The 27552-nt window shown below is 42.3% G+C and overlaps 1 protein-coding gene across 10 annotated transcripts in view; it reads right to left on the bottom strand.

The window, feature by feature from the left end:
• Positions 1-27552, bottom strand: part of GHR (growth hormone receptor) — a 258380-nt gene that overhangs the window by 15211 nt on the left and 215617 nt on the right. For all 10 annotated transcript variants that reach the window (XM_064596737.1, XM_064596739.1, XM_064596743.1 and 7 more), the window contains 3 exons: positions 17395-17524; positions 10855-11027; positions 5994-6172 (listed from right to left, as the gene is read on the bottom strand). In XM_064596737.1, coding sequence (XP_064452807.1) covers positions 5994-6172; positions 10855-11027; positions 17395-17524 — 482 coding nt within the window. The remainder of the gene's footprint in view (positions 1-5993; positions 6173-10854; positions 11028-17394; positions 17525-27552) is intronic.

Below are 27552 nucleotides of genomic sequence, written 5' to 3' on the forward strand. Positions count from 1 at the left end.
TAGGAACACTTATATTTTCAACAGCATGGAGTTTTCACATTAAAAAGATTCTCATAATTTGTTTTATTAAGTCAGAGGCTGGGCCTGCAGCTTCTAAAATAAATTTCCTTTCACCTCAGTTTCTACTCACAAGGTTCCTGTTTTTTTCCCATGTGTATATGGGATGGTTAGTTTGTATCTTTTTATTGACACTTCTTTTTTTTTTTAAGATTTATTTATTTATTTTAGAGAGAGAGAGTGTGTGCGTGCGTGTGCACACATGAGCTCACATGGGGTGGGGAGTGAGGGGCAGAGGGAGAGAGAGAGAGAAACCCAAACAGACTCCGTGCTGAGCATGGAGCCCGATGCGGGGCTTGATTTCACAACCCTGAGATCATGACCTGAGCTGACACCAAGAGTCACCGCATAACCAACTGCGCCACCCAAGCGCCCCCGAAGCTTCTTAATATATGATATATTTGCATGCCTAAAATGCTTTTTTAAAGGCAAGATTCTGAATTTTAAACTTATCTTATTGGTTTCTTTAAAACGTGTGTGTCCAGTTTTGAAGCCCTAAGTTCTGTTATTGTAACCAATATTGTTTCATTACAGATTTCACTAATGACAAAACCAAAAAGAGGCCCTCAGTGATTTGATCTCTGCCCCCCCCGCCCCCTTATCTTCCCTCAACCCTCCAAAGCAGCCACACCAAACCTGATTTCATTTACATGGCTCCTACCACCGGCACTGAGCCCTGCCACCTGCCTTGGAGGGAATGCCTATGCAACTTATGAGTTCTTGTTAAAGATTATATGAGCCAATCCTCAGTGCAAGGATTGTTGATATTCTAAGATGTCATTCCTGGCATTTTTTCCTACTCCATCCTGACAGATAGTCACATCTTAGATTACTTTTTATACTTATATTACACTGCTCCAATTTCTATATTACACTGCAAATTCCCTGCTGCAAACAACGCCTTCATTATCTCTGCATTTCCAAAGCCCAGCACAATACTGGGTATAGAGTGGGTGCTCAGGAGATGGCCCATACAATGTGGATAATTCTTTGCCACTCATTACTTCTTTAAAAAACATTAAATTCTTAACCTGATTTAGCAGGTAAATAGTTTAAGCAACTACATCACCATTAGTATCACTTTTATATTCAAAATGCATTTAATTAAAAAAAAGGCACCGTAATACAAAATTCCACATTGTCAGTCGTAACCTGGATTCCTGATACACGCAACAAACACTAGCTTTTCCCCCTCTACTTATGAATCTCACTTGTTTTTAAGCTTATGGCACTTGTGCTCATAACCAATTAGATTGTGAATTTCTTCAGCAGAGGTCAAGTCTTAACAGATAAACTCTTGGTATTCATGACAACTCTGTCTGAGACCCTTGTAAGACATGCCATGAAGACGTAACTTCACTTATACAAGTTAAGTGAAGTAAAAGTTAACTGACCCCTTTGGACTATCTAATGAGATTTAGCGGAGATGCAATAAAAAGTGTGACAAAGCCAAGCTGGGATGCACACCTGAATGGTCAATTGACTAAGTCCCATGCTCCCATGGACCTGGCTCAGGGTACGAGCTTCGTATCTGTGCATCAGCTGAAATACAGCTAGATCACTGGACTTTCAGGGTTGAAACTATGATTAGTAAATCTATGAATGCTAACGTTTGGATTCACATCTTTGCTTTTCCTGGATAGTCAAACTTTTTGTTTCAGGACTCCTTTTTACCCTTAAAAATTACTGAGAAGCCTAAAGATTTTGGTTTATTTGGGTTATGCTTATCCCTATTCACCATTTAGAAACTGAAACAGGAATTTTTTAAATTTTAAAATTAAAATAATATTAATTTAAAAAAATTATTGTATTCTCCAAAACAACATATAATTTTGTGAGAAGAGTGACACTGTTTTACATTTTTACATTTTGGCAAGTCTCTTTAATGGCTGGCTTCATACAAGATGGCTGTATTTTTACATCTGCTTCTGTATTTTTTTTTTTTTCTAACAAAAGCTCTCACATATTTATTACTGAGCCAACCTACTATGGCAGAAGCAGAGTAACAGAGAAAAATAATTTCCCTGATAAAACATGTGTATTCTTCAGATAGTAGTGATGTTTACAGAGTAAGAGGATAGGAACACCTGCCTTCATGCAGCAGAAATATGTGTGCCATCTCATGTGCGATCCCTTAGAGACAAAGCTTGGTTCTTCTCCAATGCTTCCTCCTGGAGTTGTACCTGATTTTACCAATTTTCATCCAAATCCACTAGGGAATGGGATGGTTCTGCTTTTGTTTCTTGGCCAGGAATCGCTTGATCCTGAAAGTCTTGTGAGAAGACATGGTGAAGAATAGTCAACCGCACATACAATGATGGCGGAGAATAGAAGCCACATCTGCTTCTGTATTAAATTTGCATTAAATCTTTTGTGTTGTTTTGGTTGAAGTGCATTGAATAGAATCTGGTCTCACACAGATATATAGTGAAGAAAAGGTGGGATATTTTAATAGCCTTTTCAGAAAATTGTGGATATTCTTCTTTTTTTAAAAAGATTTTATTTTGAAGTAACCATACTCAATGTGGGGCTCGAACTTAGAACCCCAAGATCAAGAGTCACATCCTCTGCTGACTGAGCCAGCCAGGCACCCATGTGGATAGTCTTCAACACTAATACCAAAACTCAACAAGCAGTAGTTTAAGTTTCTAAGAAATGTTAATTTTGGAAAAGTGCCCATTGACACATCTTACCCTATAGTATTAAATATGATTGCCTACAGAAAAATTCAGTCCTGGGGATAGTTCAGAATAATTGACTTTCTGTTGGATAAAGAAAGTAGGAAAATATTTGCTTATAGACATGTCTATATAGATAGACAGAAATCTTGTTATTTAATAAAGAAATCTATGAATTTTGCAAATATCACTCTGCTCCATGGAAAGTGGTTCAGAGTGGGGAAGGAGTGGGAACAGAGACATTGCACAGGAGGCTGTTGAGGTGATCCAGAGAAGACACAATAATGACACCAATCCATGATCTAATTCAGAGCATGAATCAATGGGAATTGGTGATTATTCGGAGCTAAGGAGTAAGAAGAGTAAGATACCGATAGATGTCAGGACAACATTCTGGATTAAATTTGAACAACTGTATGGACATGTTGTCATTTACCGAGAGGGGGAGACTAGGGAGGTAGGAGGAGGTTTGAGCACGTTGCTTTTTTGAGAGCCCCTGAGGCATCCCAGTGGATATGTCCAAGTGTGGAATGTAGAAATGAGGTCAGGGTGGAACCGCTGTGCTAAGTGCCCTCGGGTGTTGACACTGATCTGGTCTTTTCTATTTTTCAACTAGCTTCCACCAAATGGAATTTTTTTTAATACTCACAACCACCATGTGAAACAGAGAGTGAGCCTGACCAATTTTACAGTTCGATGAAACACTCTCAGCGATAAAAAGGAATGTTACACTCAGCAATAGGAATCTCATATGCATTATGAGGAGTGAAGGAAGCCAGAGTCAAAGGTTAGTTATTATATCGTTCCGTTCCAATGACTGCCTGGAAAAGGCAACACTACAGAGATGAGCAGATCAGTGGTGGCCAAGGGTTCAGGTTTGGGAGAGGATGAAGGTCATGGCAAGCTGTTCTCTATCCTGATTGTGGTGGTAGCTCCCAAGCCCTATGGATCTGTCAAGACTCACAGAATCATGCAAGTAAAAAGTGGATTTAAGTGTGTGCATATTTTTGAGTGTTTATGAAAAGAATTTGAAGCGAGGGAGTGTGTTTTAGAATGATCACTCTGGCTCCAGGGCCAAGAATGGATGAGAGGCATCAAACACCAGAGGCCTAAGACCTTTTTTGGGAGATGGATTAATCCAGTCAGACAGGACTACAGATCAAACTAGCATGGTAAGCATGGTAGTTACTTAAGGTTAGTTGCAATGTAGAATCTGAAACTGTATCAATGAATCTTTCGTATCTTGCTACCTTAACATCCACCTTTCCACCTAGCACTTTGAATGGATCATTTCCCCATGAATGATTTTGGTTACATCATGTATTAGTCATTTGGAAAATATTGGCTCATTGAGTTATGCAAATTTTCTAAATGTTCACACATTTTATTATACAATATAAAAAATCACTTTAGCTAATATCACCACTGATCTCGTCAGGAAAGTCTTCAAAGACTGGGAAAGCTCTCAAGCTCCCTGCTGCAGATCAGATTCCAGTTTTCCAAAACTCGAATTTTCCTTTGAAAGCTCAAGTTTCATTGGTAGCAATTACTGTCGATCGTTTTTCTTGGACTGATAAGCCCACTTCATTCTTTTTCAAGAAATGTTTGCCAACTCTTTGCCAACTTCACTATGAATAACCATCTATTAGTTTATCAGTTGTGCTTTCAAGTGAAAATGGTGTTCCGTGCAAAAAAGCAGCTGGTGCAGCGAGCAACTCGGCCATTTGCGTGCCTCATTAAGACAACCATCGGCCCCTCAGTACCCGCAGAAGTGCGTTATGTGTCCTCAACATGTGTCACCCAGGATATTAAAAAGCTATGTCATCAAAGGTTGAGATTTAATAAAATTAATAAAATGTGCAGCTTCATCAAGACAATCCTTATGTGAGGCTGGCTTTCTCCCCGTTACCGTAAGCGCAGAGGTTGGCGAGCGCGCACGGGGGTTGGCGAGCGCGCACGGGGGTGGTGAGCGCGGTGACGGTCAGCGCGGTTTGGAATGACCGCCTTGATTGTGCTCAGCTGGCAGCAATATTCTCACCATCGCTACAGATCTCAACCCGGTGAAAAAGGGAAATAACCTTTCGGTATTAGTAGGAAAACAGTCTTGACCTTGTGGACTCCCTGAAAGGGTCTCAGGGACCCTCAGGGCTTGCACAAGTTCACACTCTGAGAACTGCTCCCTGGGGCTCCTGCCACGGTGCCTTGTGCACGGTAGTTATTTCAATATCTGGTTGCTGAATACATGTTTGACTGAAACTTGAGTTTAGAAAGTCTTCTTTGACTCAGCCACCAACTGGGCTTTTTTGCACCAAGTTAATGGAACAGATATCTAAATTAAAATAATGCTGAAAACAGCACCTCAAAGCCCAGTATTTAACTGTTCACAGCTGCTCTAAACTTAACTTTAATGACAAAATTGGCTTCTTTTTCAGCAGATCCCTGAACGGACAAGGCCTGGTGTCTCAAAATTCTGGGAGTGAATCTGCCAGGCCACAGGGCACGACCTGCTGACAGGCCAGAAACCACTTGGCTTGGCCAGGGCTATGACTCTGTGGTTAGACTGATTTAGAATTAGTTATACTGGGAGCAGCAAGATAATCCTGTTTTTCTCCTTGTTGTGCGCCATGTGGAACTTATCTAAGTGCCTAGTTCCCATATAGTTGTCAAGGACGTAAGGAGTTCAGAGGTCAACCACCACCGTGCTACTCGCCTACATAAAAACCGTTTAGCTTGATTCTTCCCTGAGGTATGTAACAAAACATCCTTCTGAGACCTCTAGGGGACAAACTCCCTTCCTCTGTTTCCTTCCTGGAGTCACTTATGAACTTACTTTAATGGGGGTCTTGTAAATACTAGCAACTAAAATCATGGGAGAATATGTAGCCATAGCTCACTGTTGACCTTGATCATGACTCTTCCCATGTTTAGCCACATCCTCAAAGATAGCTTAAGTAGCTAGAGTATACAACTTTATTCAAAAGTTAAACAGGCCACTGAGGATGACTGGGGAGATAGTTTTCCTTTCCTTCCTTAGGCTTCCATAGAAGCTCCATGTAAGCATCTGCTGTTGGACAGAATTCCAAGATGGTATTTTACTGATTATGTCTGTTTTTCTCAAATAAGAAAATATGGAGTCTATAGCACGAGCGTGTGGAATTAGGTCAAAAGGAAGTCTAATTGTAAATGAGAGAGGTGTTGTTGATATAAAAAGAAGAAAAGGCAAAGCCTTTTAAAGTGTGATATGTAATGATATCTTACCATTTTCCACTGGGACTCATTTACTTCTTTGTATTGCAGTTCATACTCCAGGACTATCCATCCCTTCTGAACATCTGCATTGGGTGGTGGTTCCCATCTCACTTGGATATCGGCATGAATGCCCGTTAAACTGATGTTCAGTAAAGTCCAGTTGAGGCCGATGGGTGGATCTGGTTGCACTGTGCATTTTGACAGAGAGTTAGTGCACAGACAGACAGGAACAGCTTGATTTAATGGAGTGTTTTTTTTTTTTTTTTCTGAAGAGACCAATTACTTTATGCATTTTTATTATTCATACCCTGAATTCTTCCAATATTCTTATTATACTCTCACTGTATAAGAGTATCATTTTTTTTTGACTTGAGTATGATCTGTTTTTAACTTTGAAGAAAACCCCTACAAAAAATTCCTTTTCAAGTTTAAAATCTGATCTAAAATTTTTCTTGAGGATCTGCCATGTCTTACATTTCTTTTAGCCCTGATAGGATTAATGCTTTGGGATTTTGGCAACGGAATTCATTGTAACTCGAAACTGAAGAACAGAGTCACAAAGACCTAGAGTATTTAAACATGTGGCTGTTTTGGAACTAGGGATAGAGAAATCTTTTTTATTCCAAATTGTTTATTACCTAGGGCAAGGATCTTGTCTTATTAATTTCTGTATTGCTATTAGAACAATTCTTCCAAACCCTCAGCTAATGCTCCTTAGCTTGTTGTCTTCCTAGCCACATATGATTTTTTCAGACATAAGAAGGAAGGCATTGCACTCTTCTCTCAAATGGTGATGAGTCAGGGTTTTCTGTCTCTTACTTAACCACATATGAACAATCTGAAATAGTGTTTTGCTTGGTTTCTATTGACATACTGTACATTCTCTGGTAAGTCAGCTGTATTCTGCTTATCAGAACTGCAAAGACTACAACTTCCCAAAGACCAATGAAGAGAAATACGGATTCCCAAGCTAGGAACTATACCTAAATTTACATTCTAGATAGTTCCCGATAAATTATTCCTCTTTGGGTCTCAGTACTGAGGTTTTCAAAAGTCACTTGTAGATACAGAGTAAGATTTACTTTCTTTTCTACTGTTTGTAGAAGGTCATCTAGAGTGTTGCACAGTCTGGATCCCTAGGGTTGGCCAGAGAATTGCCTACAGATATAAGTGTGAGGAGCTCTAACTGGCTGTTAAAATCTGGTGGCCAAAAGGGGAAGCTCTTTCATTCAACCAGAGTGAAAACAGACCTTACTGTGAAGGAGCATGATACTGACTCCTGTAGAGTGGACACAACTTTAAAAAAACAGGGAATCCAAATATGACTAATAATGACCACATTTTGGAAATTAAATTGGAGGGATCTGCAAAATAGCTGAGTTGCATATGGCTACAATCAGGACAGTAATGCTTCGCCCTTCTGGATTTGTTGGGGACTGAGGAATTCTGATACTGAAGTTTAACCCTCGAAGAGACCAAAATATTAAAAATGTTTTTGGTCGAAAAATTTCAACTTATTACTCACGTTTCATCTTAAAAACTCCCCTTTCTACTTTAAACAGAAGATATGGAACATGGTCCTTTCTGAGAGGGCTCATACCACTGTTATAAGCATCATAACAAGCTCCCCCTTCCCTCTGTACATCCTGCCACGTGCTGTATTCCACAGTTCCTCTGAGATGTTGCAAAAGCACTTGAGCCCGAGTACATCCCCAGGCAGCCCCTGGTCCCCTGCCTGGAATGTGGTCCTCTGTCACTTTCCCTCTCTCTGCTAATGGTGGCTCCATTCCTCCAGGTGCTCAAGATGAAATGAGTGAGCTCTTCCTTGACACATCTTTTTCTCACCACCCCCACATTCTGTCAGCTGTACTTTCAAGATGGTCCCGGATTCTTTTTTTTTTTTTTTAAAGATTTTATTTATTTATTGGACAGAGAGAGACACAGCGAGAGAGGGAACACAAGCAGGGGAAGGGGGAGAGGGAGAAGCAGGCTTCCTGCAGAGCAGGGAGCCCGATGCGGGGCTCGATCCCAGGACCCTGGGACCATGACCTGAGCCGAAGGCAGACGCTTAACGACTGAGCCACCCAGGCGCCCCAAGATGGTCCCAGATTCTAACCACTGCTCACCACCAGCACCTCCACAACCCAGGCCTGCCATGACACTTTTTTGCCCATATTGCTGCATTAGCCTCCGAAGTGGTCTCCTCCTGGGGTCTCTGTCCTCCTTCAGTCTATTTTCAATACACTTGTCACAGTGGTTATTTTCACACTTGAATTAGAACACATCACTCATTTCAAACCCTCCAAAGCCTTCCTTTTTCACTCCAGGTGAAAGCCAAAGTCATCCAAGGGCTTCAAGGGTGCAGTGACTTTGCCTCTCGGATCCCTCAGATGTGGCCTCTTACATGCCCCCTGCTGGCTCTGTGCCAGCCCCTCTCCCCACCACGCTGTTCCTCGAGTGAGCAAGGGCATGCTCCCACCACAGGAGCTTTACCCTTGCTGTGCCCTCTTGTTGAAGGGCCCTTCCCTCAGATGGACACATTGTTCTCTCAGTTTTTTTACTCAGCAAAGCCAGCTCTGATGACTCTATTAAAATCGCGAACGCTCCTGCACTCCTCTTCTCCCTCCCTGTGTCGTTTTTCCTCAGAGTATTGTCTCTTTCCACCCTCATTGGGATAAAATCCCATGAGGGCAGACATTTTCTGCTCCTGGCACCTAGAAATGTACCTGGCCCAAGGAAGGGACTCAATAAATATTTGCTGAACGCATGAATGAACAACAAATGTCTAATAATACAGTGCTTTAAACCCAAAGATGAGCCCTGTGAGGTAGCAGCAGAAAACTCATACAATGCGTGAGGAGGCTGAAGGCCTGTGTTGTCTTCTTAAGATTAGGTTCACCTCATTCCTTGCGGTCTCCCCCTCCCAGCTCCCTCCCTCCCTGTTATGGTTGTAACTGCCTGTCACCATCTTTTGCCTTAATTGTCACAAAGATTATCACCAAGTCCTCTGACCTCTCTATCTCTAGTCTGTGTTACTCCAATCTACCCTCTACACTGCAGCAGGATGGATTTCCCTGAGACATTAGTAACACAACAGGTGGCACTGGATAACTTTGAGATTAAGAGTGTGGACTCTGGAGCTATGCTGCCTAGGTTCAAATCTCAGTTCTGCCTGCTAGCTGTTCGACCTTGAGTTAGCCTTTAAATGCTCTGAGCCTCAATGTCATCATCTGTGAAATGGGGATTATGATAGAATCTCTCTCACATGGTTATTATACCTGACCCATAGGTAGGGGCTTTGTAAGTGTTAGCTATTATTATCCTCAGGTCATTTCCCTTCTTAAACATCCTCAAATGCACCTCTTGGCAGTAAGATAAAGTCTAAATTCCTTTGTGGGGTACACAAGACCACTTACAATTTCTCTGGCTGATCAGTCAGGCCTGCCTAACTGCTCCCGAGTCCGTCACTATTCTGTGCCATTTGTCACTTTCAGAACTTAGTAGTTGTTGGAAGACACAGTCTATCTGGTATACCTGGCAACTCCCACCGATGCTTTAAGGAGTAACTGAACTGCCACCATGTCTGGGCAGCCCTTCTTCATCCCTCGGGCCCAGTCAATCATTGTACCTTTGGCCACTACCTTGGCTTACAGTGTCCTCCATACACCTCGAGTCCAGCACCTAAGACACAGTACTGCAATTATTTAACACACCTGCCTCCCCTACTTGACCATATCTTACTCATTCTGTAGGCACCACACCTAGCACAGCATCCAGGGCATGGTAGGCCCTCTGTGAAAGTCAGCCATGGAAATGAGTGGGGCTAGCTACTGGCAGGGACAGGGTTAGAACATGGGTCTGGACCCGGTAATTCTTACTACTATGCATTCAGCCACTCAACAGCTACGTCTATTGACATTGGGGCATACACTGAATAGTCTCTGCAAGTTATGCAGTTGGGTTCTCTTTTCTGCTTGTTCTTCTCCCTGACAGGCTATCAGATTTATTTGTTTCTGCCTGCAGCTTCTAGCCACATTCTCTTAGCCTCTTCCAGTCTGCCAGTGCCTGGGAAACCACACACAAGCGTGTAAGGACAGCATGTGTCAGAGAAACTCCAAGCAATTTCTATAACAGATGAGCTTTTGTGGATAGATTCTGAGGGACCAACATCAGCTGCTCAAAGTCCTTCTTTGATTCTTTATATTTTGCTGTTTACACTATTATAGAATAAACATAAATATTCCAATTACAGTTGTTTGTTTTGTTTTGTTTCATTTCCCCTTGTGTCCACACCATGGGCAAGGGATAATCTGTCTAGATCTTTCATTTAGCTCATTGAGCTCTGATTATCTCCAGTGTTTGTCTTAAGATCCTATAAACATGTCTTTAAACTGATTTTCGGCTGTTTTGTAAACATAAAATTCCAGAACTATTATGCTTTGTGATAAAGAAAATCTAGGCTTTTATTACAGTGATGATAGGAGTCAAAGGTCAACATATTTCAGATCTGAATATAATAATCATTTTGAAAAATTGGGAAAGAAGGATTCCTAGAAGTCCATTGAGTTTGTCTCTTGTGGGACCCAAGAACATAATCCAGCTTGAAAGACCTCCTTAAGGAAAAGATTCTGCAAGACTCCCACTCTTTTCTTGACAACATTTACTGCCAGGTTATTTTATGTTAGAGCCAACTTCCATTCTCCCTGCCTTCTCCCTCTTGTTCACTAGCTGATCTCATGCCCTATAAAGTAGACCTCCATTCACCTAGATTATAATGACAGTCTTCCTACTTGAATATGCCTGGACACTGAGGCTCCCCTGCTTATTTAATCTAAAGCCATGTCAAATAAAACACAAACCTGTGATTTACCTATTTCCTCAACAGAGAAACACTTTTGATCCACCGTACCACCATTGCTGGTTAGCTTGATACAGTAGGGTATCCAAATGGAGGTATAAGATGAATTAAAGTAACAGCTGTTTTCTCCAGCAGAGACATAATCAGGGCATTCTTTCCATTCTTGAGTCCATTCTTGAGTGCTCCTGAAATGGAGGGTAAAAAAGGATGAATTGTTCCAAAAATCATGCCATGGTTTAAGTCAAAGTGAGGTGCCTGATAGTCAGATTCAATAAGCCGAAACACAAATATTTCACAAGCAAGTATTTTAGCGGCATCACTGCCAAGAAGTATCACATCTGTGGACTCATCCACAGTGTCTGCAGACTGATAGGAGGCCGTTGGTACTCGTACAACAGCAAAAGCATCTGTGCATTGACTGCATATGATGTGCCAGCTCCTAAATTAAGTAATTTGTGGGTAGGTACTTTATTATCCACATTGAACAGATGAGGGTTCCAAGGCTTAGGGAGGTTTAGAATGTTCCTTTATTAAAACACTACAGAGGGCCAACTCCAAACTATAAAGATTCCCAAAGAACAGTGACTCTTTGGACCCGGATGTTTCCCCAACTCATGGTGGAAGAGACTGAGGAGGCACACCGATGGCATTCTTCAGGCTGAGTGACACGGAGATTTGGGGGGCCTCGAGGTGGAAAATCGGCTACCATCCTACTCTGAACCACTGTACCCTGCGTCCATCTCCCCAAGGCTGTCTTAGGCTTGGGGGAGTCTTCCTGAGGTCTTGAACTCCTTCCCATATTCCTGTTTTTTTTTTTCCTTAATTACATGAAGAGCAATGAGAACATTGTAAACATGCTGGACCTTCAGGTGACATTTATGAAACATGGGGATCCTAGCCTTTTTCTCCCCACCCTAAAAGAGACAAAAGGTCATATTCACATTCCGCCATCCAGTTATTCACCTCTACCCCACACTACAGAGAGTAGCATGTACCCTGATGACTTAAAACATTGGCAGGGTGTGAGCTGAATGGAGAAGAGATGCCAGGAAGTTGACTGGGGAAGGAAGCAGAGTTTAGGGAAAGGGAAATCCCTGGTCAGCTGCCATGGGGGCCTGAACAAAAATGCAGAGCAAGCAAGGATTTCTCCTACTCAAGGCCACCCCTGCCAGAACACAGTGAACATGTGCTAGAATGTGACACAGCCCTCCCAAGTCCCATCCCTCTGACTGACTGAATGAGTCCAGCAAACCATCTTTGGCTGCCTACTATATACGACCTATAGAAGCATTCCAGCTGCCACTAGCTTGTGTGGATATAATGATTAATATGATGGCGTTCCTACCTTCAGGCTAGAAGGAGACTCAGAAATTACCATCTGAGTACTTTTTTTTTTGGTATCCTGTAGTCATTTCATTCATATGTAATAAGCATTGATTATATATAAAACACTGTGCTGGACATTATGCAGGATGCACGTGTGTCTAAGTAATGACTCCTGCCTCAGAGGAAGGATTAAAAAACTGTATTACAAAGCAGTGTGGGTTTGTGCTCACAAATAGTGCTCATTAGTCTCCCTAAAAGTTCGGAAGAGGGAATGATTGCTCTGGCTGTTCACGGAAGGCTTCAAGGTAGAGGTGGTGTTTCTAGCAATCTTGAAGGATGGGTAAAAGCTTAATACGTGGCTATAGGGAAAGGAAGGAGGGAACTGAGTAGTCAAAGGTATTGAGGTACGCAAGCATGGGCATGAGTATGGTGAGGGGAAGGGAGGGCAATGGAATAAATGGGAAAACTTCTCAAATTAGAATTGCTACTTGGGGGGAATACTTCATTATTTGCTTATTATTCATGAGGTATCAGCTGAGAAGGAGGTTTATAAGTCAAGGAGACATAAAACCAGGTGGTCTGTGGCTGAGGGGGAAGAAGGTAGGAATGACCTTGTGTAGGCTGAGGTGCTTGCGGCTGGAAGGCTAGAGAGTAGAGGTCTGTGAGCGCCCCTCTCAGGGACGGGTGCTGGGTAGCAATGAGCGACCAGGACACCACAGGCTATAGGGAAGGCAGGGACTGGAAGGAAGGGATGAGCTGGGAGACAACGCACGCTTCTTTCTTTACAGCTGTTACTCAGGCTGGTCTCTTTGGCACTGGGAAGAAACTTGTGTACTATGAGGGGGTCCTTGAGACAGTTGCTCATCAGCTGCTGGAAAGAACTTGGGATTAACATGGCCAGTGAACTGTGGCTTAAATTCTGGTTGAGATTTTTAAAAGTTGCATACCCTTGGATGAGAGGGAGATTCATCCCTGATGGGAAACGTGAGTGGTGTGTGTGTGTATGTGTGGGAGTGTGTATGTATATGTGTGTATTTATGTATGTGTATATATGTGTACGTGTGTATGTGTATATGTATATATGTGTGTAAATGTGTAGGGGTGTGTGTGTATGTTTAGAGTAGTAGGAAAAGGATTAAAAATTAGGGATAGGTGGGTCATTGACCTACAGTATGGTTTATTTTATCTTGACTTTCAAACTAAGTAAGAGTATATTAAAGAGAACGGTTTAGCAAGATTGCCCAGAGAAATGAGGCTCTTATATAATAAGACAGATAAAGAAATATATTTAGCATAGTTGATAGTATAAAAGTTAGTATTAAAATGTAAGGATGTAGTACAGTGCTTCGCAGGTCTGGATTTGTAATAGGAAGTTTAGCTCTGCGTGTTTTACGTTTTTTCAACTTTGATGTGTCCCCATGGGGACTGCATGAAAAACCTTGTTTAGATTATTCCAAATCCATTAGTCCCACAGAGCAAACAACTTAAAGCACTTATCTTAAGTACAGGAACAGTTAGTTCAAAACACAACTCCCAGGGCCCTCCCCCTCATTAACCAAAGTTGAATTTTATTTTAAATAAATATTTAAAACTTATTTTTAAACTCTTAAATTTAGACAAAAAAACAAATGGACTTGCAAAACAGGGACTCTGGCCTGTGTTCCCTGGGCTGAACTTCTACACAGGTGACCAAAACCAATTTCTGGAAACTACCTTCTCCTTGTCGTACCCCTAAGAGTTAAGTGCATGAGGTTTGCTCCTAGTCCATCTTGCGAAATGGAAGGAAGGCTGTACAATGGGACTACTGGTAAAAGTCAGAATAAAGAGAAGAAATACTTTTATCCAAATGCTTTTCCATCTAGCAACTGGAAGAAAAATCCTAAAAATAAAACATCATTTATGTTCTAAGGACCACAGTTTTCATTACATACAGATCATGTGTTTTAGGCTTAAAATTCAATCTTTTCTCTAGAAAAAAGGAAAAGCAACAGTGCCCTTTCTCCCTTCTCATCTCCTCCAGAACCTTGCATGGAAATCATTTGTTGAGGGGAGTGAGCGTGGGGGATGACAGAAGTGGTGGGATAGAGTCTCTGGGATCGAGCCTTCACAAGCCCACTTTCTTCAACATTAAGGCATCTGCGGGCAGGGAGCTGAGAGCAGAGCATCTCCAACAGGCCCCCCCCAGACCCTCCTGCTGTGGTGCCTGCGATTTGCAGTCAGGCTGCTCCCCTGGCCGGGGGCAGAGACAGCCACGCACGCGGGTTAGGCTCCTTTGTGCTTTAGTTACCAAGGCCAGGCTGGTAAAACTGAAAGCCCAGTGCATGGGCCCCTTCCCCGAGCCTTCCTATCTCCCCTGCTCCAGTTCTGGATGAAATCCTGTCCCAGCTTCGTGTGTCCGTGAAGAGGGGTCACGATTCTATAGTTCCAGGAGTTGCCTGGGACCTGAATTCTGAGAAACAATGATGAGAGTCAGAAAGCGCATCTGTACGGTCCTCTCTGTGCCAGGGGCCAGTGTGAAGGCTGACACAGCTGTGTACTCACTGGGGTGGTCTGGGCCTGACATCCTAGACCCTTGCGTTCTACCCTTCCTAGATAAACCGGGCTGGAGGCTTACGCGATTTTGGCTAGATATTCAAAATAATTATATTTTTGTAGGGAAAACACAAAATACCGATTTTGCAAGTTGGGATTGGCCCTAATCATTAGGTTGTGCTTGGGGGTTTGGAGATGTGACAGTGTTTTCCCCTGGGATCCCAAAACCCACTAGGGCAAAAGTTACCGACATCCTTCCAAATATGTTGAGGTTTGCCCTCCACCTGGTCACCCTTTCTGTGGCATCTCCGTTAGCACGGAGCCTGGCTTTGGACTGGGGGTGGGTGCTCAGAGGCCTAGCGTGCGCAGAGGAGGCCTGGAGGCAAACACATGTGACCCAGATGGAAGAAAGTAAGGAATAAATATATATTTGTGAGGGTTTTATACCTTTGGATTTATCTTTTTGCTCAAGTTCAGATTTGGTGAATATTAGGGTTGGTAATAACCCATTTCCATAAAGTGGGCCCGACTCTGCCCTCTCTCTCTTCAGTTTAGTTCCTTGTGCCTGCACAAATAACTCAGTTTGTCCTCACTGAGCCGGCTCTCTGTACCTCCGAAATCTCTCTCCCTTTAACAGTCAATCCAACGGATATTCCAAAGTGTTACCAAACATATAAGCCTCCTGTCCAAATGTACTTCCACAAAGCAGTGTAGCCTCTTCACCCCCACCTCTCTGTAGTGTCAGCCCTAAGAGAAAAAAAGTGCCTTGGGTGCCCAGCCATGTCGTATCTGTGTGCCCTCTGGGGCACATCCAGGAAACCTCCCTCACACCGGGGAAGTGGGTAAGGCCAGTATGGGTTGCTACCTCAAACTATTTACTTGTATACTGAGTACCCCATTTTGCACTAACAACGGCCTCAGAACAGACCAATAATCAGTAGCCGGAGAGAATCAAAAGTCATTTTTGTAGCCCAGGAATTGGCTTTCTGTATCATTATGATTTTAAATTACCACCATATTACCAAGGGTAACAGCACCTACCATTTGGTGATTATCTATGCTGTGCCACGCGCAGTGCTAAGCGCTTTTCATGTATTATCGACCCAAACTCTCACGAGAAGGCATAAGACAAGACCTGCCGTCTCTTGTTTCACAAATGAAGCAGCTGAGTTGTGAACTGACTACTTTGCGTGGCATTCCTCAGCGAGTGCCAGAGTCAGGCCGAGATGCGGGCTTGCTGGCCCTGAGCCCACGTCTTTGGCTGCTCCCGGCCTGTTCCCTCCCTTCCCCTGCTCCTCTGTGGCATAGATGGCTTCAGCCTTGGACCCGTGAACGCTCCCACCCTGGGACAAAGGGTCCCGGCTACCCTTGAATCTTGGCTTAGGCTTCCCCTGGGGGTTGGGTGGAAACGGGGAAATGATAAAATGTTAGAACCTAAAACTTAGAAAAGGCAAAAAAGGTACAACATAAGAGTAAACAGAAATGGAAATAATTCCAGGTGCGGGGTCAGAAAGAAACTACTTGGATGGTGATTATATTGAGACATCTTCATTTCACTCTTCCTCTGTTATTTTAGAAGACCACCGGTCAAAATGGAATAGAAAAGTACTACAATTCCTTAGTGAGTATAACTAATTTAATAGGAACATAGTCTATTTTCTACTTAGACACTAAGCTGAGTCTTTTAAAACGTCTTCTCAAAGCCCATCACAGATGAAGTCAAATTCAAGGCCCAGCCATGGCCAACAAGGCTTGGCGCGGTCGGGCTCTGGCTAAGTCTCTGACCTCTGCTCATGTCACATCCCCATGTTTCACCTTGTTTCATCCATGCGGGCCTCCTGCTTTCCTCAAACAGATTGGCCTCAGGGCCTTTGCACTTGTAATTTCCTCTCCGGCACAGTTTTCCCCCAGACATTCTTGTGGGCCTCTCTCACTGCACTTCTGTCTCTGCTATAACACAGCACGTCAGCAAGGCCCACTGTGAGCTGCTCATCTAAAGCATCACCCAAGCTCCCTGCACACACACACATGCACACACACTCATGCACCCTTATCCACACCTTCACATACTCGCTCTCTCATATACACGTACACATTCATATCCTTGTGCACATCCATCCACACACCTGCTTCCACACATTCTCATATGCACATACTCACCACTCCCTCTGTCACACACACCCACACTTCACACACACTCCTGCACATGCACACTTGCACCCACACTCTCACCCACTCACACATATGCTCACTCATATTCACACACTCACCCTCACACACTCTCATGCACACGCATGTACTCATTCACAGTGTGGGCACTTTTTATCCTCTTTCTGGCTTCTACTTTTCTTAATAACCCTTTTACTAGCTGACATTTATTTATTTTACTTATTTTTTTGTTGTCTGTCTTCCCCTGTTGGAAATGAAGCTCCACGAGGCCAGGGTCCTTACCCTTTTTGTAATCAGCACTGTATCTCCAGTGCCTTAAATAGCATCAAACACATAGTAAGGGCTTAATTAACTTTTTTTGAATAAATGTATACATTTAAGTCATCAAAAAAAAAAATGCTTTCTATGTCCACCACTGCATGCAACTCAGTATACTTTCAACCGAAAATCCATGGAGGGAAAAGTCAGAAAGGCATGGAAAAGTCAGAAAGGCATGGAAAAGTCAGAAAGGCATAAAGCCTGCACCTTCTAATATAGAACAGCTGTACTGATCCTGGGTTCTTCAAACCGTGACGAACCCCATCTGTCCAGTGGCATGAAAAAGTCTCTAGTTCAGGTGAACGGCACTTGGTGAACTTAGGCTTCCCAGAAGAATCTGCAGAATAAACAGAAAAGGCAAAGCATGAAATCAGGAAGGTCAGGTATGGTCCTAATAAAACTCATATGTAAAGTGGTAAAGAAGAACCATTTCCTCCAGAGACACTGTTTTCCTGGGTCACAGTTTAGGAGCTCGTTGTAATGCCAGTTATTTCTCTGTCAGCTCTCGATTCCAGGGACAAACTGTTCTGTCTTCATGTCAAACATTATTTTTAGGGCCTGTTTAAGAAACCAGAACTAGAGGTAGGGTTTATTTGGAAGGTGACCCCAGGAACAGGAAGTGAGGGGCCAGGGAGAGTCGAAAGGGGAGGGAGGACAGCTAACAACGTGTGTTGTCCAGTGGGTTCCCACGGTGGCCAGCCAGGGGCCCACCTCCACAGAGGCCTCTCGGAGAAGCTGTAGAGCATGGAGTGTGTCCTAGAGAAGGAGGGGAGGCTGCGGTGTATATCCCCCAACCCCCGCTCTCCACTGCTTGAGGGCTGCCCTGGAGGTGTTCATGCCCATGAACTTCTAGGGCACACCCGCACAAGGGCTGAAGATCCTGCCTGGCTTGACAGAAGCCTGGACAGGCTCCCGAAGTGGACATGACAATGTGCACGATGGCGGCTGTGCACCACAGATGCATGCACTCGCATCAGGTGGGACAAAGGGACGTGGCCTGGGACCGCAGCATCCACTACAGGGCATTTCCTCTTTTTATAGATTTTTTTAAATTTTTTTATAAAAAGCCACTTAGGTCTGCATTCTTTAAAAAGAATTCATTAGGTACATTCATTAGGTAGATGATGACTATACATTCATTAGGTAGATGATGACTGTACATTCATTAGGTAGATGATGACTAAAAATCTTCTGCATATTTATGTGTCAACTCAAATTTGGGAAGTGGTGATTGCCTCCTATGTGTTAGGATATTAGCCCAAACGCCTCTGCATCTATGAAATCTGCAGCAGACAAGTCTGAGACAAAACTCATTTTTTGTATATCAATTCTCATTGTTCTCTGAGTTCCATGGCCATTTTGGAGATGGCCAAGTTTCTTTTTTTTCCCCTCCTTATATGATTAGTCTTCCATTAGATTTGAAACTTAATATATTTGTTCTCTGATCTAAAGCTCTCATCCCTGGGCAATAGGGAGTCTCTCAATTTTAAAGGAGTCTTATGAATACTTTAAAACATAATTTAGAAATAAACAGCATGCAACCAAACACATAAAAATCCCTGATTCCAAGTTCCAGGTTCATATCTGCTGTTCTGAACCAAAACACGCCTCTTTTTCCCTTTGTCAGCAAAATCATAATGAATGGGATATTATAAACCTTCTAAGTGAATCCATCATTCAGCCATCCATTCAACAAATACAAAACATCTATCTTGTGCCAGGCCCTCTTCCAAGAGTAGAGCAGGAAACAAAACTGCTAACATTCTGGTCCTTGTGGGGTTTCCCTTTCAGTGGGGGCTGGGGAGGGGGGAATCCCACGTAGAAAGATGAGCAGGGTAAGAAGGTAAGGGGCTGGGAAATGGAGACCCCATCCGCCTTCCACTGATACCCGTATGAATGCAGTGAAGAAGCTCAGGCTGGGGAAATGTGTCCTCATTTTAGAACATCTGCTGCCCCAAAGAGTCTGGCCACAAGAAAATGAATCTTCAGGAAATCCTGAGTTGCAGATAGGTCCTTTGCCCTGGGAACACATGTTGGGGGTGGTAGAATGTCTTTCTTAATGAAATTCCATGGTCATATGGTTGTAAGAGATATTCCTTTTCCTGTATTAACTAAGCGATTGACAAGAGTTTCAGGGCATGGATAGGATCTGCTTGGTACCAAGGGCAGATGCTCAGCCCCCTCTAGGTGGTCAGCACCTATGAACCTCTCTGAGAGCACTGAAATGTAGGGGCCTGTATGATCTGCTACAAATGAATATAGTGAAAGAGGTGTGTGTTTCGTTAAGTAAGCACCTACTATACAGTAGAATACCTGGAAATATTTCTTTTTCTATTAGCTGAAGAACTGAAAAGGTTATTTGCAGACCCTCCCAGAAAATAAGCGATTAATAAAACATATTTAAGCCACAACTATTTTTAATGCTTGCAGGTTTGAGGAGAGTATTGCAGATTCTGCCTACTCCTCTGCATAGAAGTTTAAGAAGAGGACATGCGCTGGGTTACAAATTCAGAGATTTGTGTTTGAGTTATGGCTCTGATACTCTTCAGCCCTGATCTTCCCAAGCCGTTTGCGCCTCAGTCTCCTCAATAGAGAGGCTGGAAGAGATGAGATTCAAGCTACTTTACAACTTCACGTTTACAATAAACGATGTATATCATCATTAATAATAATGTACACAATGAAAACATAATTTTGGCCTTTAAGCCGAAACAACCAGAGAACACCAAAAGCAAACACCATTCAGGTTCTCATATTCCCTGTGCAACAAGCCTACCACACAATGGCAAGAATAGTAAAACCCAACCCAAAAACTTGAAACAGAAAAGGAAAAAAAAAATTTTGCTAGCTGGGGGAAAAAAACTTAAAAAAATTAATTTGAAACACATTTTTCTTGCTTAAACTTAGTATGCCTGTTTGTTCTGTTACGTTTTAACTCCCGATGTATAGAAAGCCCCCTATTATCTCCTCATTCTAAATAAGAAATGGGAAATTCATGGTTCATAGTTGTGGTGCTAATGTGATGAAGTGTGTGCCCACACAGGAACTCTGATACAGACGTAGTGCAGCCAAGCTATTTTTAATTTGTCTTTTTTGATTGTATTTTTCACTGCGTACCCTCCTTTCCCTACCTTCCTCCTTTCTTTCTCTTTCCTTGCACTCTCTTCTCCTTCCTTCCTTCTTCCTTTCACGTCTGGGTATGTGCTGTTAAGTGCTGTAGCAGACAGACTCTTCAGGTGGCCCCAATGATCCCTGTTTCCTGTTGTTTGTAAGATTTGGTATATCATCTCCTTGAATAATTTGCTAATGTAATCTAATCTAACCTACAGAATATGGCAGATTTGAGGGGATGTCATATCTGTGATTAGGCTACAAAGACTGTGACTTCCGTCTTGCCAGCAGATTCTCATTCTTGTTGGTTTTGGTGAAGCAAGCTGCCGTGTTGGTGGAAACCACATGATTAAGGACTGAGAGTGGCCTCTGACCAATAACTAGCAAGTCTAACAACCCTTGAAGAACGGAATCCTGCCAACAACCATGGAATTTGATCCTTCCCCAGTCCAGGCTTCAGGTGAGACCACAGCCCTGGCTGACACTTTGATTACAGCCTTGTGAGAGAGTGTGAAGCAGAGGTCCCAGAAGCTGGGTTAATTCAGAGGAAGGGCAGGGAATAATATTAACTGAATGCTGTTTATACAGAACAAATGAATCCAATATATCAGAACTTGAAAGCGGTGTTCAACAATGGCATAAGCCACTTTTCTTAGCAAATGGAATGAGTCACAATGAGAGTGGGAAAGTACATAACTTCTTTGTTGGAGGCAAGAAGAACTGCAGTGTAGCTGGCTGCTTAGCTCCTTCTCAGTCACCTCCTGCTTCAGCTATTACGACTGTGGCTGAAGATAGCTGGCATTCCTAAAGTTCGCCTCCTTAGCATCTTGTTGAGGTTTCCCAAGTCTGAGAGGTACTGGCCTTAAAATGAGGACCTCTCTAATTATGTCTGAATATCCTAGTAGAAGTTGTTTTATATTTCACTTAAAGACAACAAATGGCTACCATACATTCTCAGGTCCTCTCTGATGAGCCACAAACAATAATTTTTGAACTAGTAATAATTCCTGCTCTCTCATGATTTTTAGCCTAAACCTAGAGACAGTATAGTTCAATATCCATTTACAGCAAGTCTAAAAAGAAAGCCACACTTGACAAGAGAGCCTCGCTTTGGCCCTAAATTAATTCTCACTAGGAGAAATGAGTGTTCTAACTCAAGTGGTCCCACATTCTGAAAAAATGTTAATATCAACACCGATCAGCACTCAAAATCATGACAATAGATTTGGGATTCATTTTTATTTTCTCTTTGGAGTCTTCATTTTGAAAATGAGGATTTTGACTTGCAACTACATATTTATTTTAGTTATTAATACCATGTTATATACCTCACCTTCCATATTATATCATGTTGAATACTTTACATATATTGTCTCCTTAATACTGACAATAATTCCAGAAGTTGGGCATTATGTCCACTTAGAAATGGGTGAAAAACTGGAGTTGAGAGAAGTGAGTGGTGTTTATACTGCAGTAGGTAGGAGAGATGGGATTAAAATACAGGTCCATGTGATTTCAAGCCTAATTTCAGCACTGGCAAAAAATAGTAGCTTTTTTGTTAGGCAATTTTCTCTTGCTTCTCAAAAAATTCCCAGAAGGGAAAAATGACAAGCTCAGATGTGCCCTTAATTCAATTCTCAGAAATGAGTAAGCTGACAAGCCCTAAGAGCAGCATTTCCTAATTGTAATTGTACATTGGAATCAACAGGGGAGCTTTAAAAGACACTGATGCCTTGGCCTGCTGCCAGAGACTTGAGTCAATTTGTCTGGGGTGCAGCCTGGGTGTCATGATTTTTAGAAGTTCCCCAGGTACTTGCAATGTGTGGCACAAGTTGAGAGCCACTGGTGTAGAGAAATAAATTATAGGTAAGTACTGAAAAGTTGGCTTTCCACATTATTAGCTTGTCTGATCAGTTCTAGCAGAGCTTTGTATCAAGAGTGACACTTGGTTTGGGCGCCTGGCTGGCCCAGTCAGTAGAGCGTGCAACTCTTGATCTTGGGGTCGTGGGTTCAAGCCCCACGTTGGGTGTAGAGCTTGAAAAAAGAGAAAAGAGTGACATGTAGTGTAAACTCCCACGAGTCTAGTTTGAGAGGGTGTGGGAAGGATATGAATATTAATTATCACCTCAGAAGAGTAAATGATGAGTGCTGGAGAACTAAAAGATATTTTAAATATACGCGTCTACGGTGCATGTCTCAATGCTAATCCTGCCTAAGCTTCTGATGGACTATAAACTGGTAATGGGAATTAGTTAAGAAGTTAAACTGGTATTCCTACTGAAATTATTATTCAGAGAGCTCGAAGAAAGTTTTACTAAATTCAAGTCTTTAAATGTTGATCGAATGACAGTGTGTTCAAACTACACCGACAGAGGGACAGTGTCCGAGAGAGCTGGAGGCACTGCTGGTTGTAACACGTCACCATTGACAGTGACCATGGCTGATTCTGCCAGTCAGACTAGCTGGGCCGGCCAAAGTTGGCTGCCTTCTTCACTGCCCAGTAGCTCTCTCCTTGGAAGAAGATGGTCTTCCTGACAGTATGCAGAGGGAAGGCCATCAAGCAGCTGTTACACAATGAAGTAGTCTTGTGTTCTTACCCTCCCTCACCAGACATGCATTTCTATCCTCTACTCATGACAAAGCAGAAACAAAAACAAAGGAGATCACACACCAGTTCCCAATGTCTGCTTCCTGTTGGGGGTTGGGGGAGAAGGAAGAAGGGGAGCAATCGAAGTGGGAGGGGAGGGTTGGTGGGAAAGGACAACCTTCTTTAGAAAGCTGAGGGTTGTGCAGTGGGAGGCACTCAGCAGCCCCCTGCCCTGAAATGTGGAACCTCCACTGCACCATGTCATGTGGACCATCTGCTGTCCCCAGTCCTGGGCACTGGTTATCATCCCTGAATGGAGCTTGAGGACTTGGATAACTTGTGTGGGGGCAGAAGTTGGAAGGGAAACCCTTCCCTTCGGACCAAAGGGAAACTACATACAATCAGTTGAGAATTTCCTTTTGAGTTGGGCAGCAGCTGGGCAACAAAACGACATCCTTAATATGACTAAGAATTAAAACTTGTAAAGATGTACTAAAGAAAACAATTTTATGGAATAAACATCAAAGATGATTTTAATCATAAAAGATGGAAGAAGTGATAAGACCAAATCAGAGTATGTGGTTATATGTGCATGAACAATGAAAGAGGAAATACTATAATGAGAGAAAAGCAAGACACACAGTGGACTGTGTGCCAGCTGAAACATCTGAAGTACATGCGGTCATATGGTGATAGCTATTTCCCTCGCTGGTTAGAGCGGATTTCTGTGGTTGTCTTCTAGACGGTCATAACTACTGAAGTCTGAGTTGTAGATAATTGGAGGATGTTGCTATATTATCACATATTAGTATTAAATTAAGAAAATCCAAGCAAAGTCTTTCTCTATGTGTTCCTGAGAAGCAATTCAAATTCCTCACGCTGGGAAGAAAATTATCAGTGCCTCACACAGACACTGTGGGGCTGGCTGAAGAGGATCTCTGGAATATTAAGAATGCTACTTGATGCTTTTCCCTGATGATCTGGGTACTCTGGAATCATGTCACAAGTGTTATCAGTTTCTTGGCAATGATCTTTTCAGAAAAAGCTCATTAAAGCTGAATTGGAATTTGGAGAGTTCTGGTTATGTCACAACGACTCCATCCAATGATTCCACCTCTCTAAGCCAAAGCCACCCTGAATGGAATGGGCTGGGTGGTTGAATCGTACTTTAAACATTTTATGTGTCATTTGTTTGTAAAGGAAATCCAGCCTCAATATTTGCCAGGGCATCCTGGGGATGAGGTTCTGCACTGAGGGGTACTGAGTTTTGCACAGTGCTTGTAAATATTTAGGTTTAGAGGACTAGATCCCTCCCCTAGCTTGGGGCGGGGGGGGGGGGTCCTCCCTTTTGAAGCTCTGCTTTGAGGCCACACGTCCTTCTCCAAAGTACTCTTACCATTTCATTTCCAAAGTGCTTTTCTTATATATGAAGAGCTTCAGGAAATCAGTGATTCCTCCAACTAAGAGAACCTTATACCTATCCCCTTTTCCTGAAGGTCATGTCCTTGATGGATGCTGGCTGTCAAAGTATGGTAAAAGAAATCTGTAAACTTCCTGGTTGATCACTATTGTCAAGCGTAACTGGACTGCCTTATAACATAATGTCAGTGAGCACAATAAAATAAAAAGAAAAAAAAAAAGACTGGTTAGCGTTTTTTTGTTTTTTGTTTTTTAACCTATGGAATTGCCAAGCAGTTATGAAACCACAAATAGTGAGTTTGTAGGCAATTGGCAAAAAAGGCCTTAAATTAATGGTAGAAATTGGCAAAAAACTTAATAAAGTATTTCATATTGGACAATACTTTATGTAAGGAAATCACCTTCATACTTGTTTTCCTTTATAGTTCTCTGAGGAACTGAGGAGGGCATAGATGTAAAGTCTTCTCAGGCACTTCTTGGTTTAGACTTGAGAACAAGAGTTCACAAGCTCTCTCCCGAAATGTTCATTTCCTTCTATTTTAAATTAAACTCTAGTATACTTTTAACAATGGTTCCTGGTTCATTAAAAAAATGGTAGGGCTCACTAAAATAAAGGCTTAGTGAACATGTCTAGTTACTTTCAGATGAATGTCAAGTCAGCTGAACTTTGTCATTAGTATCTTGGAGAAGTGTTTACGGCACACATGGTCTGGCAGGAAATTTAATTGCACACAGCCTGTGTAGATGGCTCACGCGGCCAGCAACGTCGGGAAGCAGAGAGTGTGCATGCGTTACGACTAGCATTTAAACATGTATCTTTTTACCAAGACTTGCTTTATGTTGCAAATTTATTTTTCATGGAATACGTTGTAAGAATTGGGGCGCCTGGGTGGCTCAGTTGGTTAAGCGACTGCCTTCGGCTCAGGTCATGATCCTGGAGTCCCGGGATCGAGTCCCGCATCGGGCTCCCTGCTCGGCGGGGAGCCTGCTTCTCCCTCTGACCCTCCCCCCTCTCGTGCTCTATCTCATTCTCTCTCAAATAAATAAATGAAATCTTAAAAAAAAAAAAAGAATTTATTGTCCTCCTTAAATACTTATGATTGAACATAATTAATCGTAGTTTTCAACACTCAAGGGCATTAATCAATGATCTTTCTCCTCTTTCCTTTCTCTTCCATAGCACGTCTCTGGCGCATTTAGCTTACTTAGTGTTTTCATGTTATTTCATTTAATTGTCCTGGACAGAGTGATCATATACTTCCCTAGCTGATTTAAAATGTTCTCAAAAAATGTTTTTTTCTCTCTTCTCCCTAGATTTCAGGCTCTTTACCCATCAGTTTTCTTAAAACCAACAGGGCTGCTTGGGTGGAAGGACAAAGGCCCTATTTTCCTTGGTGTTTGTCCTCTGGCTAGAGAGGGGGATATGCCAGCACGGCTACGTGGCCCCAGGTTCCAATAGTGTAGCCCGCTGGAAGGTGGAAACAGGAACATCACCTCAAACACACATACTTACTGCCCTGCAGAACTAACCTAGGAAATAGAACTGCCATGGTTTCATTGTTAAAAAATTTTTTTTATTCTGCACAGCATGGTTTTCAGATGTCCTAGAAACAATTAGCATTACATTCAGTAAAATTTATTTTCTGTTTGGTTAAGGTAAGGGACATCCTAGATAAATATATCGAATAATTATATCTATAGAATATGATATAATCAAATAATTAAATATATTGGTATTATATAACATGATCAAATGTTAAAGATAATATAATCAAATAATCAAAATATAAAGCGAGAGAACTAATTGGAGTAATTAGAGCCTCTGGAAGGAATGTAAAATGGTACAGCTGCTGTAGAAAAAACAGTTTAGCAGTTCCTCAAAAAAGTTAAACACAGAGTTAACATATGACCCAGCAATTCCACTCCTACGTATATAACCAAGAGAACCGAAAACATATGTTCACACAAAAACTTGTACAAGTATGTTCATGGTAGCATGATTCATAATAATAAAAATTAGAAACAACCCACATGTCTGTGAACTGATGAGCAGATAAACACAATGTGGCATAAACACAGAGTACTCTCTAACTATGAAGAGGAATGAAGTATTGATACGTGCTACAACATGGATGGACCCAGAAAACATTCTGTGACATGAATGAGGCCAGACACAAAAGGGCACATATTATATTACTCCATTTATATAAAATGTCCAGAATAGGCGAATTCACAGAGACAGAAAGTAGATTAGTAGTTGCCAGGAAATGAGGGGAAGGGAAATTGGAAGTGCGTACTAACGGGCACAGGGTTTCATGTTGAGGTGATGGAACTGGAAGTGGTGATGGTTACACAGCATTGCGAATACACTAAAAACTACTTTTAAATGGTTAAAATGGCATTTTTTGATGTGAGTTTTAGCTCAGTAAGAAAATCTATCTAAAATGCAACAAGTTATACTTTTTTTTTTTAAAAAGATTTTATTTATTTATTTGACAGAGAGAGACACAGAGAGAGAGGGAACACAAGCAGGGGGAGTGGGAGAGGGAGAAGCAGGCTCCCCGCAGAGCAGGGAGCCCGATGCGGGGCTCGATCCCAGGATCCCGGGATCATGACCTGAGCTGAAGGCAGTCGCTTAACCAACTGAGCCACCCAGGTGCCCAACAAGTTATACTTAACACTAAGAATCACTACATGTAATTTTTATTTTTTCTAAGCCTCTATTGGACACTTCTTCAGTTTGAAAATCACTTTTCATTAATTTTAACTTTAATGTCACTGTGACAAAAACAGGGATTATAACTCACTGAACAAAAGACACTACTGAATCCCTTGTTCTTATGAAAATATCCTGGATGAACCCTAGCTAATGCACTTGTAAATGGGATTGTCGGGTCCTTTTTTTTTTTTAAGTATTTTTTAAAAAGATTTATTTATTTATTAGAGAGAGAGAGTGTACAAATGAAAGTGAAGGGAGGGGCAGAGGGAGAGAATCCAAGGAGACTCCCTGCTGAGCGGGGAGCCCGGCAGTCCTCGATCTCAGGATCCACGAGACTATGACCTGAGCCAGAACCAAGAGTCAGATGCTTAACCGACTGAGCCACCCAGGCACCCCCGAGGTTGTCAGGTTCTTTTTAATGAGATGACACAAATTCCCGAAAAACAGTAGCTGAAGGGGGTCTACAGGCAGAGTGGACACGTTCCATGCTGGAATCACCCGTGGAATTTAAAAAGATACTGACACCTCA

This window comes from Mirounga angustirostris, unplaced genomic scaffold (assembly GCF_029215605.1).
Source record: "Mirounga angustirostris isolate CCGP_5_RB_7025 unplaced genomic scaffold, mMirAng1.0.hap1 SCAF_7, whole genome shotgun sequence".
Taxonomy (NCBI): domain Eukaryota; kingdom Metazoa; phylum Chordata; class Mammalia; order Carnivora; family Phocidae; genus Mirounga; species Mirounga angustirostris.